Below are 21,644 nucleotides of genomic sequence, written 5' to 3' on the forward strand. Positions count from 1 at the left end.
AGGGTCGTGCAAGTCAGTCAATCAAGTTCTATTAAGATCAAATATGGATACAAAAGAGTCATATAAATAAACACAAATAATGTCTACAACTAGGGATGACAAAAATATCCGCGCCCGTGGATAAAATCCACGGTGGATAGTTACTACCCGCGGTATTATAATTAAAATTTAATTTTATTTATATTTTATTTTTATAATTTTATATTAAAAATTTATAAAATATATATTTTTTAAATATTTGTGGGTATCGGGTATCCACGGGTACCCGCAGGTTTTAAAAATATTCGCGAATATTTTTTAAGCGGATACCCGACGGGTAAACGGACGGGTAGCAGACAGATTTTTTTGTTTTGCGGGTCGAGTTGCGGGTAGGCACTATCCGTGCCCGACTCAACCCGTTGTCATCCCTATCTACAACTAGCCAGTATATCAAAGTATTAACACTTCCAAATTTGACAAGAAAAACCTAAAATAAAGCAATAGTGTGAAACTGATTTCTCTCACCACAAGCCTTCAATTAGCTATTTCACTGGTCAAAATGAAGAATTGTATGTTGCGAATTTGTTAAAGTTTTAGCTCAATCCAACTAAAATCAAAGCTGGAATTGTAATTTTACTGAAGTTTCTCTCTTCTATTTTCTCTCCCAAAGTTGCGATAATGAACCTCTCTTTTAATCTTGAAGACCCTTCTTCATTTAAGTTAAGTGAGAAAAAATGAGTATGACAATTTTGAAGATTTTAGATGCATAAACATTTTCTAAAATAAGAAATATCACAGGCGAAAAAGTAAGAAATTAAATAATTATTTTTACATTGGATGCTAAAAAACATGACATAAAAAGTGTGTGATGACAATTTTGTAATTATTGTATAAATTTTATGGTGCTAAGACATTAGATGTAAAGATCCACATTTACATCAACACTTACTTCATCTAACAAAAGACATTAGCATTAACCATTCCAAGATTACAATATAATTCAAATATCTCTACCATCTCAAACCCTAATTCATGCATGATATATTTTGAGTGAAAAAAATTGTGAAAGAGATTACCCAAAGCTTCAATCTCAAAACGGTGTTATGTTCTTTTAGTAGCTTGTAGACCATGAAATTGTTATAGGAAGGAGAAAAGGTTTTCTCAAGAAGCTCCTAGGAGAAAAGCATAAAGAAGAAAGAGTGGGGAATTAAGAGAGTGATGGTATTTTTGGTAAAGGAAGGAGAGAGTAAAATCAGATTTTCTATTTGCACCCCTTCACACACTAAACTAAACCCTTGTTCTCCTTTCATTTTTACTAAAGCTCAAAACTAAGCCCATTTCTGATTTCAATATACCCATCCCAAGTTACTAATCTCACCCTTCCCTGAACTTAATTACCCCGTTCTTCCTAATAAACTTCTCCTCTACCCCACAAATGTCAAACACATCCCTAATTTCATAATTAAATAAATCAAAGCATATATATATATATATATATATATATATTAAAAAGGTTACTCGTAGTACATTTGGAGTATTTTACCCTTTGTTTTAGTGTATAGAGCACAGAGATTTTGATGTCATTACTTTGAGTGTCGTTTAGCAAAAAAGAAGAAAGCCAGAATGGAGTGAAAAAGAGTGGACAAACAAAACGCCAAAGGAATAAACGACGTGCGCTTTATTCCGTATGCCCAAAACAAAATATACAGTGCAACTCACTCTTTCTCCAAGCGCGTGGGACCATGCATGCTCATGAAATTTAATAATTTTTTAATTTTTTAATTTTTTTAATGTAATTTTACTTTTTTTAAATCAAAGAAGGTTTAAATACTTTTTTTTCTTTTCAATATCTGAAACGTCTTTTAAAAAATAAAATCATGAAGTTTTACCCTCCAAAATAGATAATACTCGATGATAATGTTTATTTGTTCTCCTTGTTTCTTTTATTTATTCATTTATAACTCTCCATGTTAATGTTAAGAAATAAAATGTTAATAGAATAACTCTATATTACTAATTATAACTACATGTGTATTTTCCTTTCTCAATGTGAATCTACACTATTCTTTTTTATCTTTCAAAGAGTTACTGTTGAGTTTGATGGTTTCCCTTTTTTCTTTTTCTAGTTTGTTTGACAAAAGTCAAATTCATTACATAAATTTTAAAATCTGATTTTTTTTTGCTCACTTGTACTTTTCTCCTTTAATTTTAGATTCAGGTAAATATCATCACATGTCTGTCTTTTTTTTGTTGGAAATAAGTTACACATGGAAACATTTGCATATACTTGTATCCATTAAAAATGCATTTCATGTTTAAACAATTTTCAAAGTATAATAAAAAAGAGAGTATGTTATTGTTATGCATTATGTTTAACATTATTCAGATAAGATAACCAATTCATATTACACAACTAATTACTTTAATCCAGTGATAATTTGGTATTGAGACAAATTGAGTAACTAATATATAGATTCATTAACATAAAAAGTTCATTAGAATAGTGTAAATAAGAGCCTATATTCAAAAGAGATATATATATATAGGAAATTTCATACTTATTATAGATAAATCAAATTTATTGTATATAAATGGATATAAATTTTTCTTATACGTGGTGGATAGGAGGAGACACCTTGAACCCTAGACCATGGAATATATCTCAAATCAAAAAGTTGAAGATGCTTCGGCTCAAGAAACATGGTGTGAACAAGAATCAAAAGGAACCTAACGTCTAAATAAAAAGGAGAGAGGAAACCTCGACACCACACATCATATGCCAAGACCGAAGTATCTACGACCATAAAAGGAATAACACTTCTCCATGTAAGTACAATGACAGGTGGTTGGAAATACATATCCTCGTTGGTAAAATTAATAGATAAGAAAAGGATTTAGAATAATAAACATTAGTTAGGAAGGTTCTAAAGCTAGTGGACATCACAAACCCTAGGCCCATGAAGTCAGACCCATTCAGGTAGTATATAAGGCATTGCTCACGAGGTAAAAAACATTGTTCATTACTCTTGTTATCACTGTTTTATATCATATATCTGACTTGAGCGTCAGAGTGACTTTGCAGACTCCCCACCCAGATCACCCCACGAACCAGGAGAGGACACTTCGACAGTGGACAATACAGAAGATAAAAGATTAGTGGACACGTGTAATCTAAATACTCCTTGACCTGAATATATTGTATTCTCCTGGATATTTATATATTTGACAAGAACGTATCTTATAAATTTATAGAATTGAGTTAAACTTTAAATTTATTTTTTAAAATAATAATATTTGAACCATCTAAAAACTTATACTAATATAACATTTCGATGATCCAAATCTCACTTTAAAAATCAGTTTTATAAGATTTTTCATAAAACAAAAGGACAAAAGGAGTAAGAGTTAACTCAAGTGGGTGAGTTTGGTGTTTGATTCGGGTATGCGGGGGGTTTGCAGAATGCGGGAAAGTGTGTTCTTCATCTCTATTTTTAGCATTGGTTTAGATTAGAGTAAGTGAGAAGTAGATTAGGTTAAATCGTGGTTACTTGCTAAACAATCTTTAATGCTGAGGTTAATCTATTCATCATCAATTTAATTCATTTTACAAGCCTTATGTCTTTTTCATTGTCTCAAATTCAACAATGTCTTCTTAGTTTATCACCCGATTCTCACTTTTGTGAATTTTAAGCTTTCACCATTAAAATGGAAACCAATGAACTAAACAAAGTTTGACACTGGAATGTGGCTAGTGCGTCAATCTTCAAAAATCAAATCAATAACATGATTAAGAAATATGAATGAAACCAAATATAAAATTAGATTGTATAAAAATACATCCAAATTAAAATATATGTATTTAACTTAGAAAATGTGAATTTTCTCTCTGATATTTTTTATTATAAAATTATTATTATTATTTTCAAACCACTGTTTATTTTTTAAAACTTTGTAAGAAAAATATTATCTCTTCTGTTTCTATGCACTAGATGGGGAAATTGTTGAAATAATAAGCAAACCAAAGTTCGTTTCCTATTTTTCTCTTTAATTTTTTCTTCCCTTATGTCCCTAAGTTGGTCAATGCCTAGTTTGAAAGATACCAAACCCTAAATTATTTTTTCTCCTGATTAAATGACACACTTCAGGAAAATAAAATCCTTTAATGGGAAACTTGGAGAATTCGTGTGAAAATAAAATAAAAAACATTGATAATAACATGGACTTTCAAATTGAACATTTTTCTTGTGCACTCCAACGTAGCACATTTCATATATTTTTTTTCCTTTGATTATTCTGTGAAAAAAGACATACCCAACACAATTGAGATCTTACACTATCTAAACTCGTATATATTAAAAAATTTAAAATTTATTAAATTAATTTGATCGCTTAAATTATATAATTTTATATTATTAAATTAAAGTTATTTTATAAATAATTAATCAATTGGCCAAGAGATATAATATTTGAAGGAATAAATAGAAGTGAATTTCACCATAAGTCAACGAGACAAAATATACAACGAGTTAGGCAACACTCCGCATTCTACTCCTAAATTTTCGAGTTATAAGACCAACATTCCATTTTCAAAGGAAAACTATAAAATTCCAACTCATTTAAAGAGAAGAAAAAATAAATAAAAGATTGAAAGGAAAATAACAAACATGACAAGTAATCTAATTACCAAATTTTCACGTAGATAGATCTAATTAACAAATTTTATTAGGTCTTGAGTTAGTTAATTAAGGAAGGATTTAAAAATTAATCCTAGAATTTCAAAAAGCCACTAATGAAGATAATAATAAACCAAATTTCAGAAATATATCTATTTGAAAACAAGCATTAAAATAAATTTAACCAACAAACGATCAACCGAAATTACGTTTTTAACTAATATATTTGCTTCCTAAACTGAGTAAAATATGAAATATAAAAGAATTGTAGTGAAAAGTTAGATTATTATTAGATTGTTTAATCTATTATTAAGATTATTTTTATTTAGTCTTTATTATAATTTTAGTTATTACATACACCCAAAGTATAATGACCCCAACGTTTAACATGTGATTTGATGTTGAATGACATCTCATCAAACTTTCCACTTTTGACTGAAATTTAGTTGAATTAATCAAATTTATTTTAAAATTATTTAATTTTACTATGTTAATAAAAAAAGTGTGTGTATATATATAAGGTTGGTTCTGTATACAACCATGATTAATCTAGGATAAGAAAATGTGTAAGAGAAAAATTTGAATGATTATTGTTTTGATGAATACAAAATTATTTGTATGTGTATTCGTGTTGTTGAAAGAAAAGACATTAATGAATTGAATGTAGCTTAGAAAATGTAATGTGATGCATAAGTGGAACCCCACATTCAATATTTTATGAAATTTATGAGTTAGGCTTAGAGCAATTTATATTTCACTTATTTCCAAAGCTTTTAACTTTCAAGTTAAATGATATATATATATATATATATATATATATATATATATTTCTAATGTAATAAATGAATAATATATGTATAAAATTTTCATGTGTTCACAATATTTTAATAAATTTTTACTTGTGTGAATTTTGATTATGTACTCAATTTGGTCTTTAACACTTGATTAGCATAAAATCATATGATTAGTTTGCAGTGTGTTATAGCATGAAAATGATATGTGTGTGAGTAGTTTCACACCAATTATAAATGAAATTAATTTACAATGTATAAATAAATACAAATTTTACGTTATAAATTAAATTTATAAAATTAAATTAAATTTAAAATTTATTAAATACAAATATGTAATAAGAGTTTTCTGTGGGATTGAAATCATATTAATTATTTATCTTATATTAACATCTTGTTTATTCTAAGAACATTTTATAGTTATTTTTAAATTCAGTTTGCATTCATTTATATAATATAAAATTATATTATTATTATTATTTTTAGTGATAGATCACCAGATTCATCATGCTAGTTACTAACTTATTTTGATAATTAATTATTATATCATTATGAGTTGGTTTGGTACATGCTAACTTGAAGACATTAATCCAAATATGTAAGTTACTATCAATAATCTATAAGTTAATGATACTAAACCATGTTTAGAACTATTAATTACTGTCAATTGGGTTTTTCCCTTAATTGAATTTGTATGTACTAATTTCTTTTAATCTATAAAACTCGATTTATTTTCAAGTTAAAATATGCTTCTAATTATCTTTTTATATAATATTTATTTCTAACGCTTATTGTGATGTCATCAATTTTTATTTCATGTTTTTTTCACTGCTTTCTATAATCTACATATATATATATATATATATATATATATATATATATATATATATATATATATATGACACATACAAATTTTCTTGTTTATTTCATCAAAGAAAACATATTCACGAAGATTTAAAGGCAAAGTTGTTCCTTCTAATTTACAAAAGTTTCATATATGATATGAAAGTTGGGTATTTCAGAAGCTAGTCAAGGAGCTTATTTAATAAGAATATTAAGCTACCAAGACTTTGATTTGAAATTTGAAAGTTTTTCTCATTTCAAAAAATATTAGTTTACCAGTTTTTATTTAATAATTGTTAGGAGTAAAATATGACTCATAAGTTAGGACTTATAATTTTTAATTTATCCTATTCGTTTTTAAAAATAACAATATACATTCGGATGATTATAATTTTACTTCTTTGTTTTCAACAAATTACATATACATATTTTATTTTTTTATGAAATATACTTTATATGATAATAATAATAATAATAATAATAATAATTAATTATTATTATTATTATTATTATTCAAAACTTTAACAAGTATTTTTGGGATTAGGTACACAATCATAGTGTCAAATATTTAAATAAGTGGTTCAAAAAACATTTCAGTATTAGCATATACTCCAAAACTTTCAACCAATTATTCATAACTATGAAAGCTTTTTGTGCACACTTTACTTCATACTTGCCTTTTTCCTTTTAAGCAATAAGCTAAACAGTGTTCAAATTGAATATTTGAGAGTCATTCCAAAAAGGAAAATTGGAGAAAATTCGTCATATCAATCATGTACTTTTAAAAAGATAACTATGAATTTGATATCATGATCTCATCAGCGTCCCAAAAGCTCAACTTTAGTTGTTTCAAATTAGTAAATTGAGTGTTTCTATTGCAATAATTAATTACCTTTGAAATATTTTCAATCTATAAAATAAGACTTAAAAAGAATCTACATCTAAGATACATGAGAAGAAATACTAGAGCAATTTAAACTTTTAACAAAAGTAAACAAAGGTGAATTTAATGTAGAGTGAATTTTTTTTCTACCATGTCATTAGGTTACAAGACTAATTTTTCATCTAGAATTACACACATTGTCCATGAATAATTTATCGTCCCTTGTATGGTACCATATCACTCTACTAATTCATCTACTTAAAAGTATAAGTATAAATAGAGTATTAACAAACGATAGTATGGTTTAAAACTATCATAAAATAAATTCGAATTTTCATTCTTTTACAAAAATATTATATAACTATTATATTGTTGTGAGCATTGAGGAATTAGTTTGAGAGCATTTTATGGTTTAAAACTATCATAAAATAAATTCTATTTTATATTTTTTTACAAAAATATTATATAACTATTATATTGTTGTGAGAATCGGGGAGTTAGTTTGAGAGATCGAGAATCACTATGATACTGAAAGCTAATAAGGTAAATTACACACGGATAATCGAGAGTCAAATTTTATGTTGGTCGATCGATCAAAAGTCCAACTTTGCAAATGTTGAGGAACAAAAGCTCATAGTACATAAAACCTCACAAGATGGTATCAATGAAGGATAAAAGTGTCTTCTAAGGTTATATGAGAGTTGTCTCGTGCGTTAAAAGCCTCTGGTTGTAAATCAAAGAGGATTACGAGGTAAATTAAGAACAACAATTTTATCAAGTACTTTTTTATGAGATGGATATCATAAAATGGGCATGTAACTCTTTAGAAGTCATATATTTGTCCTATGTCAGAAGTCACTTGACAAGAAATGTAGAATCAAGGAAATATGTTGACAAAATCAAAGAGCAAAGCACTAGCCGCTTTAGGGACTAAGTGGTGGCTAACTGCTTAGGCCATATGAACGTCAAAACCATTAAAAAAAACAGTTTTAGTATAGTTACTTGTAATATTTATATTCAAATTCAAACTCAAATCTTGTAACTATGGGGGAAGGGTTATAAAATATAAATAAGTTTTTTATTTATTTATTTTACAAGATGGTAAATTGTGAACAATTCATACATTTTGAAATGTCGCCAACAGAAAAAAAAAAAGGCTTTTGATTATTACAATTTTTGTTATAAGTTTATTTACTTTTCTTCGTTATTTATTTTCTACAAGTTACTTTGCTTTAGTATTCTTATTGTTTTGCATTTTCATGGATCAACATATCTACCCTTTTAGTTCAATCACTTTCTTTATTCACTTCATCGATTTTTATTCCATTTCATTTCAAAATAAACAAAAATACTGACTTGTTATGCTTGGTGTTAGAAAATGATTACTCAAATAATACTAATAATAATATAAATATGAAATAATATAATAATAATTATTAAATCAATAATAATACTAAGACAATATATAAAACAATGAATTTTAATCAGAGATCAACAATTATAATAACAATAATAAATAAAAGATAAAAGGTAAGGAGTAGAAATATCCTAGGTTGAGGCACGCATAGCGCTATCCTTAAAGAGAAAACGCACATACTACACATGGCTAAACAAATACACACTCATATGTGTTTCAAATCATATGCGTTTCTCTCCCAAGATACAACAACCCGTTAGATCGATCGAGTGCAGCGAAGGATCTTCGAACCTCATGAATACCATTGTCTTAAAGATAATATAGAAAAGAAAAACAATTTTTAGAGAACTCTAGTGTTTATTGTTTCTGTTATTGTGTCTTTCCCCATGCACCTAGGTGGTATTTATAGGTAGAAAAGGGAGACAAAGAAGTAAATAGTATTAAGAATATAGCTGTTAGCCATAAAAAATATTAACCCATAAATTAAAGGTCTATAAAAACATGAGTAACAGTAAGTTTTTTAATTTAAATTATTTATTTTTTAAATTATATTAAACTATTTCTAACAATACCCTACATAATTTAAAAAATAAAATAAAACAAAAAATATATTATCTTTTAAAACAAAATATTGTAGTTCAGCGTAAGGAACCTTCCGGGTCTGACCCTTACACCTAGTGCTTATAAACTTCCACTCGAGAAAATGTAGAGACTTAATCGCCTTGAGCTACATCCCATGTGATCGGGTTTTAGTAAATAACACATACAATATCGGTGTTCATTATAGATTCTAACCAGTGGGTGCACGTTACGACTTTGTGCATGTATCTTGTTTCATGAGTATCACTTAGAGACTTGCCCATGTCTCACAATGGCGGCCCCACCATCACACTCACTAGGTAAACTCTCAAAGGGTGGTTTGTGACTCACACCCCTACAATAATTGTCATTGGGTTTATTAAGAGGTATTTTATAAAATAAGCATAATAATGCACATACCTCAACCTTATTATTGCCATAATTTGTAGTACACCTCGCCATAGGAATGAGACATAAAATTTAATCAAATGATTTGGTGTATTTTAGTCAACAACAATTTCGTTGTTACCCATTGAACTCCATTCCATGGGATCGCCATTCATGTGGAGATGGGTGTCCATTGTTGCAACTAATTTATGGGCTATAATCTCATTCCCCTCGACGACTCAAATACTTGTTGTTGATGCATCAACCTTTTGATAAACAAATCTGCAATATTTCTTTTTGACCTGACAAAGTCAAGAGAGATAACCATGAGTAATTAAGTTTCTAATACATTTGTCTCTCATCATTATATGTCAATTATTCATTGACATTTTTACTAGAAACTTCAAATATAACAATTTAATTGTCAGGATGCATTGGAAATATGAATAATTTATGTTTGCATAGTAGATCATGACAACAACTTTTTAACATATTCCATGATAGGACACCTTCATCCAAGGTTAAAACATAACCATAACCAGCAGTTGATATTGTGCCACCAGAATCAATATCCAATTCTCATTAATATATATCATTCAATAATCTCAAGAAATTTATCAGAATAAATAACCAAAGATTTTTTTCTCTCATTAAGAGGTATATTAACCTTTACAACACACCCCCACACTTTGAAATATTTTTAATGTGGTTCTTTTTTCTTTCATCTCATAAAAAGTTTTATCTCAATCTTTTGTGTTCAAAATATGGTAAGCAAGATATAAAATTTCATTAATATAATGTTACACAAGCTAGAACTTGTAGAATAACATTTACCATATCAAAGCATTTCTTTCTTTCTTTCGCTGCACCATTATATTAACACCATACACTATATGAAGATGTTACTTAATGAATAATACCATGAGTTTCACACAAAAAACTCATTTATAAAGACATGTATCATCACTTCTTTAATTAATTAATTTTGCACCTCAAAATTTTATAATTTGAATGGTCTCTAACCAAAATTTCTCAATATATAACATGATATATAACATCTTTATCAATGGTAAGAATAGAAAAATATTGAAGCATGAATTAATATAACAACAAAAACATTAGCTATAGACATCACACAAAAAAATTCAAAGAGCAGGAATATCATTTATCCATAATTTCAATTATTGTTACCAATAGAAATAGAAATAATTGTACACATCAATTTTTAGGCTTAGTTGAAACTGATTTAATTATAACCATAAGAAACACATTAGTTCATAAAATGTGTTTTCAGTCTTCAGCTCTATATTGTTTTTAATTTTAGAAACAAATACAAATGAGTAATCAAAAATAGAAATAACAAGAACTTAGTTTTTCTCTCTAAGAATGTTATAAAATGATTACTCAAATAATACTAATAATAATATAAATATGAAATAATATAATAATAATTATTAAATCAATAATAATACTAAGACAATATATAAAATAAGGAATTTTAATCAGAGATCAACAATTATAATAACAATAATAAATAAAAGATAAAAGGTAAGGAGTAGAAATATCCTGGGTTGAGGCACGCATAGCGCTATCCTTAGAGAGAAAACACCCCTACTGCACAAGGCTAAACAAATACACACTCATATGTGTTTCAAATCATATGCGTTTCTCTCCCAAGATACAACAACCCGTTAGATTGATCGAGTGCAGCAAAGGATCTCCGAACCTCATGAACACCACTGTCTTAAAGATAATATAGAAAAGAAGAACATTTTTTAGAGAACTCTAGTGTTTATTGTTTCTGTTATTGTGTCTTTCTCCATGCACCTAGGTGATATTTATAAGTAGAAAAGGGAGACAAATAAGTAAATAGTAATAAGAATATAGTTGTTAGTCATAAAAAATATTAACCCATAAATTAAAAGTCTATAAAAACATGAGTAACATTAAGTTTTTTAATTTAAATTATTTATTTTTTAAATTATATTAAACTATTTCTAACACCTGGTTCTTATGAAAATTCACATAGAAAACAATTGAGTTCATCGATAGTATAGGTGAAATTAAGGCATAATTAATAATCTTTGTGTTAAGTTAGTTCTTTGTATTGATACTAAGACATAAAAACACCTCAATTAAGATTGAAAAACTAGTGTTTGTTAGTCCTGTGAAGAAGAACCCACATCAGAGAGGTTTAGTTGTAAGAAGGAGTAGGAAATCGATTAAAACTAATAAAGTTTTGAAGAAAAGTTAGAAATGAATAATATAACATATAGGTAAGCTAATGAAATTAAAACATGTTACATGTAACATTATCATCATTAGCTCAAATCAATAATTTACATCGAGAATCAAATGTCAATCTAAGAGTTTTCTTAGTTCAATCTCATGATTCACTCATAATATAAACATCTAACTTTATTCTCGGAAAACTTGTGAATTAAATAAATTCAGAAACTTTACATCTATCATAATTCGAAGACTATGCATCTATCATAACTTATTGTGCACTTGTTTTATATATATATATATATATATATATATATATATATATATATATATATATTCTATTTAAAAAATCAATATAATACAAACCTAGTTGTTCCCTTCCATTAATAAAATATCTCAGAAAACAAAAAAAAAATTCTATACATGTGATAATTTTTAGGTTTAAATTTTAAACATGTATTGATTATTTTGTTGATTTTTAAATAAAATAATTTTAAAAGAATCCATATCCATTCTGCTGAACTATTAATATGATAACTTAATGCTCAACTTAACACTTCAATCGTGTGAATAAACCGAAGAGATCAAAACAACTTTTTTTTTATATAAGAAATCAAAAATGTTTTCTTAAGAATAATACCAAGAAAAATATAAAAATTATTAGAGCTAAAAAATAAAGAGGAAATACATTGTAAAGACACTTGATTCTTCAATACAATTTTAATAAAAATAATAAAATTTACTCAATAATAATATTACTATTTTATATTAATTACAAAATTTTAAATATATATATATATATATATATATATATATGATTAGACGTTGAAATAAAATAACAATCATATAGCATAATTAAAAAATAAAATTAAACAAGAAAATTAAATTAAAAAAAATTAATTAAAACTCAACTTAAAATAATCATATTTATATCAACTTGAAACTTAATTGGAACTAAAATAAACTTATAATAAACACAACAGGGGAAGAAGGGAAGAAAGAGAGAGTTGAGAGAATTTTTATTTTGTTTTCGTATTTTAGCCTGCTAAGTTCATTCATTCTATGGAGTGCATTGATTAAGATGGTAAATGCTTGAGCATTACGTGACATTAACATGGAGCTTCTCCTTAATTTGGATGTAACTGATACCGAATCAAGATTGGGTCCATAACCTAGTGTCCTTAGGTTCCTTCACTCGGTGCAAAACATTTCACCGTTCTTCACACTCTACTTTATTTTCAACCCCAATCATCGCTTTTAACTTGGACTATATTTCAAACGAAGATAAACATGTGATGATTATCTTTCAAGTTCCTTGCCTTCTATGGGGTTGAACTGGGAGCACAACCATAACCATAACATTTCATCATTTCATGCGCAGCTCACCCTATATAAATCCCCAAATTACGGCAAATTAAAAACCCACTAAATTTTCCTTGCGCATTCCCATTGGGTTCAATTTTGTTTTTGCAACTCATTAAAGTTAATACCTTTCAAGCCATTCACACTGTTGTCAGTTCATACAGAGAGATCTAGACATTTTAACCATTTGGGGTGTGAAGAACAACCAAACTAACTAGTGGGGTGTGAGGTTCAGCAATCCTCATCAAGTGTCACTGAATTGGTGACCCTTTGATCAAAGGGCCAAGAGGGTACCCCGGGAACCTCCCCAATCGGTTGAATTTCGCCACCAGATAATGGTGTTTGGAAATAGCCTGTTTTATCCCATTCTGGGTTTTGCGTCGTTTGTGGTTTTTGTTTACATGTCTTTTGGGGGCATAAGGTTCAGCTTTTTGGAGGAAGGACCAGAATTGAGCTTTGTGGAGAGAAACGGGACGCAGTTTGTGTTGGACGGAAAAGCGTTTTACGTAAACGGGTGGAACTCTTACTGGTTAATGGTTCAGTCGGTGGATGTTTATTCGAGATCCAAGGTTCGAGAAATGATGAAAACCGGTGCTAAGATGGGTCTCACTGTGTGTCGTACTTGGGCGTTCAACGATGGAGACTACAATGCCCTTCAAACTTCCCCTGGTCATTTTGATGAACAAGCTTTTCAGGTAATTGTTTATGTTCTCCTTGTTTTTTAATTATGTAACTTGTTGCTAAGACAATTTTGATAATTGTGTTTGAATGTGCCTTTTTCTTACCTTCACCTCGGATACCGACACAATTTTTGTTTGGTTTTTCGTGTACGAGTGTGGAGTTTTTGTTGTGGGAAATTGCGTATTTCGGGCTTTTGTTTTCTCTTTTTCTTTGCGCCGTTCTCTGTTTCTGTTCCTTCTTACTGAAAATTGTGTTGAATGTTTATGATTGTCTATGTCGGTGTTTGCAAAACTGGGATTCGCTTTGGTTCAAACTGTAAAATATGAAACGAATCATGACATAGTTTTGTCTTTAGAGCTGAATATTATCGTTATGTTAATGGGGATACCATTTCTTTTTCCTGGTGCGTGGTGTTTCTGTGGCTAGTATAAAGCATAATCAAATGAAATGTTTTTTTTTTCATTGATGCTGCTGAAATTATGTTCATTGCGAAGATGACTCAATGTGAAATACGTCTAATTTTGTTTTACCCTTTTGCCATCCCTAATCAACCAATCAATTCTGCAATTGTCCCAAAAAGGGTGTTTCTGACTTTTGACAAAAAATAGTTCATTGGGACATGACACTGTTAAAAGGTTTCTGAAAGAAGCAATGCATGCTTATTTTACAAATTGCAAAACTTCATACATCAAAAAGAGTCTCTTAAAAGGTTATGATGGTTGAATGTGCCCTTTGTTTATGCCTGATGAGATAAAAATGCTTTGTGTTGGTAATTCCTTATGTTTATGTGACTAGTAGTAGTTTTATTTGTGAATGAAAATGATGGTGAGGATTGATGGGTGATTGGTGACAGGCCTTGGATTATGTGATAGCAGAAGCAAGGCAACGTGGAATTAGGGTCCTTCTTAGCTTAGTGAATAATTTGCAAGCATATGGTGGGAAGAGTCAGTATGTGAAATGGGCATGGCAAGAAGGGGTAGGCTTAAGCTCCTCAAACGATTCTTTCTTCTTTGATCCTTCTATCAGAACTTATTTCAAGAACTACATCAAGGTATGGCATGTCTATATGTCTATCTTTCTTTTCTTTTCTTTTCATTTCATTTCCCCTGCATTTTAGAATAAAAAAGGAGAGTGACTATTGCCACTCTTGTTAAATTAACATTTATAGAATTTCTCTGAGTCAGTAGTTTGATTAACAAAGAAAAATAGTATTTTACTTAGAAGTTGTTAGAATAACTTGTTAGAAACATAAATGTAAACTTTAAAGTAATAAAATATGTTCTCATCTAATAGTTTAAGCTTTTGACTAATTGGTTTATGACACGGTAGCAAATCGACAGAGAGAAACAGAGCTTGCACGAGGGGTTTAGAGATATAATATAACATAAACTAATGAAACATGCACGTGTCTTCATAGCATAGATTAGGCTTTGGAATAATTGGTTTGTGGCAATGCTTTTCTACCAGTTTACTAATTAACTGACTGATTTTTCCATCCTATAAAGGTTCTCCTTGGTAGAATTGGATTAAGATTCTCCTCAGTTCTGAAAAAAACTGCATGAGTTCTCAGCCGTTTCTTTATTTTAATATCTGATGATTATAATATATAAAGTAAGAGAAATGTAGAATGAATTGTGAGATTGTGCAGTTCTTTTTCGAATTGTAGGAGATCCATTGCCCACCAATACACTGGTGCAGTCTTTTTAGGAAGCAAGGAACAAAATTGTAAATTCATAAGTTTTATTTTTTTAATATATGTAACAAATAAATAACCTTATTTCAGATGCTTCATCTATAGCCATGATTCATGACTTCATATGAAGCTTGTATCTCCTGTTTCCCTGGATCAAAATGATCTCTTCCTTTACCTTCTAAATTGTACATCTAACATTTATTTTTCTGTAGAAGCCATGATTTTTTGCATGTCTGCAACACTTGAGAATCTGTCTTAGATCAATTAATTGTTTCCTTTTAATTTTTTGCAGACTGTCTTGACAAGGAAGAATAGTATCACCGGCATTGAATATAGAAATGACCCCACCATTTTTGGTTGGGAATTGATTAATGAACCTCGTTGCATGTCTGATCCTTCTGGTGACACTCTACAAGTAAGTTCTTTACCTGTGCTTTATCCCCTTTCAATAGTAATGGAAAAAGTATGCTAGCAGTATCAATTTTTTTAACACGGTTTCTGAGTTTGATAAAGATTCTGTATCCAATTTCTAGCCTTTTTTACTCTGTGGTGGGTTAGACCAATTATCGATCTATCATAAGAAGGCCTTAACTTGCCTGCAATTTAGATTGTCTGCTGGATTTTTCGCAGTAACCTCTTGTCACATAGCAGCAACTATAATTGTGGTAGAATTTATAGAAAAGGGTATATTTCGATATTTAAGTATACACTTAATTGTGGTAGAATTGCAGGGATGGATAGACGAAATGTCAAGTTTTGTCAAATTGATAGACAAGAAACATCTGTTGACTGTGGGTCTGGAAGGCTTTTATGGTCCAAATGATCCAAAAAGTTCAACTGTCAATCCTGAGCTTTGGGCATCCAGACTTGGGTCTGATTTTATTCGGAACTCCAAAATATCAAATATTGATTTTGCCTCAGTTCATATCTACCCTGATCATTGGTAAGCATTCCCTGAAAACTATGTTCTTTAGTTTTGAGTTTGCCTAGTCTTGTTAGAAAAAGAAACTATCACAGATCACAACCTGCAGAAGGAATGTCTCAAGGTTATGTAATAAGATTGTTATGTCTGGGTGTTCAACTGTTACAGCAAGTTCTGTGGTAATATCATGTTTTGACGAACATTGCCTTTATTCATTCATTTTTTTCACAGGTTTCATGAGCAAGTATTTGAAGACCAACTAAAATTTGTTTCCAAGTGGATGCTTTCCCACATTGAAGATGGTGACAAGGTTTTGAAGAAGCCCGTTTTATTCTCTGAATTTGGATTATCAGAACAAAATCAGAACTTTTCCGTGTCAGACAGGGAAAAAATGCACAGAGCTGTTCTAGACATAATTTATAAATCTGCCAAGAGAAACAGATCTGGGGCAGGGTCTTTGGTTTGGCAATTCCTGGTGAGTGGAATGAAGGAATTTTCTGATGAATATGGGATGGTGCCATGGGAAAGTTCTTCTACTCCTTCTGTATTTGTTGAACAGTCTTGCAGATTGGCTAATGCAAAGGGATGGACTCAACTGGATGTAAGTTTCAAAGAACATTGTTAACAAAAACAGTGGAAAACAATGTTCAAAATTATGGAATAGAAATCGGTACAGATTGTTGTGGGTGAGATCTTGTACAATATTATTCTGGCTTCAGCTTTTCATACCAAATACTGGAGAGGAGTGATTAGTTGAATACATGTTATAGCTTGAACAAAGTATAATTCAAATTGTGTCATACCAAAAAAGCAAAATCTACAAGAAGACCCATGTAGATATCAAGGGAAAAAAAAAAGCTTTGTATGTAACTGAATCAAATTAAATTATCAAAATATCCGTGGATTGCATGCGGAGATTAATGAAAACAATGGCATTTACTTTCATTTTGTTGAACAAATCCTAAACCTTGGAATCTGGAAAAAACCCACTTTTTTTTTGCACGCAAAAGAGACAGCTTCATGAACAAAATATAATGCGAAAAAGAAAAAAAAAATAAAAAAGCAATGTTCTTCTTCTAATTACAAGATGTATCTAATATGATAGACGCTTAGCCAATCTTGGTGAAGTTCTAACCCTAGGGCTCTTCTCGGCTTCACTGGTGGAGCTCTTCTTTCCATTAGATTTTGATTTCTGCGCCGTTTCAACCACTGTTTTCTTTTCAGCAATCTTGACCAATTTCCGAGCCCGAGTCAGAGTCTTCAACGGCATCGTTTCGGGTTCATCGTTCTCCTCAGCAACCCTATCGAAGTCATCGCCGAGCTTCTTGACTAAGCGGCTCTTCCGAACACGGGTTCGGGGAGGCTCAACCACTTCTGGCTCTTCTTCTTCTTCGTCTTCCTCTTCGTCTACGATGAGATCCATGTACCTTCGGCGTTTAGTCACCACCGGAGCCGGTGGAGGGGTAGGCGAGGAAGATCTTTCCGATGGGGCGGGGACGGAATGGGCCGGGGTTGGGCTTAGGGACTGGGCCTTCTCGCGCTGGGAGCGGAGTCTTTGGACGTTGCCTTCGATTTTGCCCTGGAGGCGGAGGCGCTTGAAGCTAAGGCCGCCCATGGACCAGTGGGCCTCTTCGGCCCAAGACATGAGTGGGTCGGTGACGGGGATTGGGGGATCGACGCGGTGGTCGTTGAACTTGACGTCGGTGTAGATGCGGGGACGGGGGAGGCTGGTGCCGTAGAACTTGCCGGGACCGAGAGAAACAACCATTGTGGTCGGAGATAGAGGAAGATGAAGACGGTGGTGGTGGCGCGAAGAAGAGAAAAGGGGTTAGGTTGGTTAAATAGGGAACGCCAGAGAGGAGGTGTTCATGGCGGGAACACAACCTTTGGCGGGACTAGTTCGCGCTCCCAACGTCGAAATTTTTGGGCCTTTTTGCTAGATGGGCTTGGGCTTTGTACGAAGAATAATATTTTGAATAACTAAAATATCGAAACGGTATAAATTTTAAAAAAGTTATATATCACAATGGTGCAGTTCAATATTACTATTATCGAAATGATACAAATTTAAAAAAAAAAAAAACAGTTAAGTCATGTCAGGCTAACATAATTCCATTATAAAATTTGTATCAAGGAGGTAAGACTTTGGTCTAATTGAATTATAAGAGTTGTGTCCAGGATATAAGACTTTAGTCTAATTATTGAATTAAAAATTTTACATAAGCACAAATCATAAGGATATAAAGACTTTAGTCTAATTGAATTAAAGTCATTTTAAAGGAACACATTAAGACCAAATTCATTTTAGCCTTATATAATTTTGTTTAATCTTAATTTTTTTATTTATGTTGAAGTTGTACATGAAAGAAATGGTTTCATGACAAAACTTGAACAACTTGTGATGCTCAAATGAAATATAAAATTTAAGCTAAAAGTAAAACTATCGCTTAAATATTTATATTAGCATTCAAACTAAGATTAATTGACATACCACTATAAATAAGTCATTTTTTCAAAACAAAAATAAAAATATTTTTTCTCTTATTTGTTCTTACTAAAACTCTTAGACTTAAATAATAGTATCCGCGGTAAGTATGTTATCCAAAGGATCTCATAATATAATTTCTTATACAATCTTTTTATATTTTTCAATCCCAATTAAACACACGATGGAAAAACATTGAACCATAAAAATTAATCCAAAGAAAATGAACATAGAATCTCTAAAATTAAGCGGGATATCCATTGTTCTTTGGTAGGAAAACAAAACGTGTTTTTAAATTCTACTGAAATTATACTTCAGTTGTTGCAATTACAATAACAACACATTAGTAAAAAAATAGGAGTTTAATCTTAGTTCAATATATGTAACCTAACGATGCAATAACGAGTCTTTTTATCGAAATGATGTATTCGTATTTACCCAAATGAACAACTTTTAGAAAATATTACCGATCTCGAAAAGTCGTGTTAGGTTATATGATTTCACTTAAAAGAAGTCATATAAATTGAACACAACTTTTGTTAATTTGATGAAGTCGTAGCTGCTAATGACAACTTCAACGTATCATGATTTGATTAATATTAATTTGAGAATTTTTTTCTTTTAAGAAATTATTGTGTGAGCAATGTATGACTTCATAGGTTTAGGGATTACCCGTATATGGATTTTCCTTCCCATTAAACTTAGGGGGACTATGTCTCATAAAGTCCTCTATACTTAAGGAATGAGGTGATTGTTGATGTTGAGGTGCCTTTATTACTGACCTTGCAGCCTCCAACTCTTGCAAGACAATCAATTATTGTTGTCCCATAATGGCACCTTGTTGCTCAAGAGTTGTGGACATCATTTTTATGGCTCGAGCTAGATTTGGCACATGTCCATGGGGAGGGGAAGTGGGTGGCCTACGTGCCATCTATTGAGAACATCAAGAATTAGGTTACAAACCAACTAAAATCTCTAATTATCTTTAAATCAATACAAGTGAATTCATATAACAAGTAACATGCCACACCATATAACTAGCTCAAAAGGCATAACATAAATCATATGGTTACCTTCAAACCACTCACAAGCAAAATAATTCACAATTAAGATATAAAATCATCTTAGATTTATCGATGGGTGTGCACCCTCGTCACTCTACCAAGATTCTTTCTCTCTAATAGTATTAGTTTTCACGAGCCAAATTAAAAAAACTATATAAACTTAAACAACAACTAAACTTAAACAACTATATAAACTTAAGAAGTACAAGAAACTCACAACCCTCGGGTTATCCTAAGAATTGAATTGTTGTGATACTATAATGTAACACCCCATTTAAGTTAGATCATCCTACTAATTAAAGTATTATGAATCAAAACTCACTACAAAAAATGTTTCATTAGCCACCAATTTTAGTGACCAAAAATTGTTAGTTACTATATTAACCAAAACATTATTGGTTACTAAAATAGTCATTATTATGAATAAATAATTATAATTGATATTTAAATTGGTTTCTAAAGTTTAGTTACCAAAGAAAATTGGTCACTAAACATTAGCTACCAAGGTTTTTACTACCAAAGGAATTAATTTCTAAATTAATCTCTAATTAATTGGTGACCAAATTAGGAACCAATTATAATTTTTTATTATAATAATGACTATTTTAGTGACCGATATTTTTTATTTTACAAATTGATATCTAAATTGGTCACTATTGTGACTAACAACTTTTGGTAACTAAACTTAGTTGTTAATAAAACATTTTCTTGTAATGACTAGGAGGATCTATACAATACAAAATTTATATACCAAAGCTACGACTACACATTATTCAAACCTTCAATAGTCTCACCCTTATTCATCTCTCTCAGATGCATTATCATTGCTCACAAATAATATATGATCACAACATGTGTAAAACTACAACATAATAGAAACACAAGGGTAAACTAATGAAAATTTAACAATACTAAATAAAACAATATAACCATAAACTTAGAAACTAACAATTCAATCATACAAGTTTGATCTCTCATCCTTTTTCATTCTTTCTCCATCTTTATCATAAATTTGGTTCAAAACTAAACAACCACTTCACAAACCAAAATCATTATCAATTTTAAATCAACAGTCAATGAGATGTCTATCATAACACGACTCCCATGGTTCAATCATCACAACATAGCATTGACTACTCAACTCTCATGGCTCAAATGAAACATAAACATTTGACTCTACTTTTGGAAAGCTAGTTTATAAAGCAAACTTAGAGACTCTAACTCTCATGATTCAATCATCACAACATAACACTGACGACTCAACCCTCATGGCTCAAACGAAACATAGACATTTGACTCTACTTCCGGAAAGCTAGTGTATGGAGCAAACTTAGAGACTCTGCACCTATCATAATTCACTTATGCCTCTTAAGAGTTATGGCTAATGACTTCACACTAGGACACTAATCCACCTCGAGTATGACATTGAGTAAGTTCCTTATTTATGAGGTCTGGTCCTTTCCATATTTAAACTACAAATAATAACCTCATTTGGCAATCACAAATTTATATCTTTGTTTGCATGAGTTTGATACTAGTAGAGTCTAGATAGTATATCTAGAGTCCATCTCAATACACCACCTAACATCACTTCAATGTAGTGTTCCCTCCCTATGAGTCACTACATTATTCACATCCATACAATAACTCACTCAT

General features: G+C 30.3%; 2 protein-coding genes across 2 annotated transcripts; one reads left to right on the forward strand and one right to left on the reverse strand.

Annotated features, from left to right (window-relative positions):
- Window positions 1-12,878: 12,878 nt before the first annotated feature.
- On the forward strand, window positions 12,879-17,336 carry LOC114182095 (mannan endo-1,4-beta-mannosidase 2-like). Its single transcript, XM_028068851.1, has 5 exons — window positions 12,879-13,838; window positions 14,678-14,875; window positions 15,810-15,932; window positions 16,249-16,460; window positions 16,671-17,336. Exons 1-5 carry the CDS (start codon window positions 13,479-13,481, stop codon window positions 17,062-17,064), a joined length of 1,287 nt encoding a protein of 428 aa, XP_027924652.1. The 5' UTR covers window positions 12,879-13,478; the 3' UTR covers window positions 17,065-17,336.
- On the reverse strand, window positions 17,325-18,281 carry LOC114182096. The gene has a single exon (XM_028068852.1). It carries the CDS (start codon window positions 18,205-18,207, stop codon window positions 17,533-17,535), a length of 675 nt encoding a protein of 224 aa, XP_027924653.1. The 5' UTR covers window positions 18,208-18,281; the 3' UTR covers window positions 17,325-17,532.
- Window positions 18,282-21,644: the final 3,363 nt, after the last annotated feature.

Source organism: Vigna unguiculata, chromosome 4 (assembly GCF_004118075.2).
Source record: "Vigna unguiculata cultivar IT97K-499-35 chromosome 4, ASM411807v1, whole genome shotgun sequence".
Taxonomy (NCBI): Eukaryota; Viridiplantae; Streptophyta; class Magnoliopsida; order Fabales; family Fabaceae; genus Vigna; species Vigna unguiculata.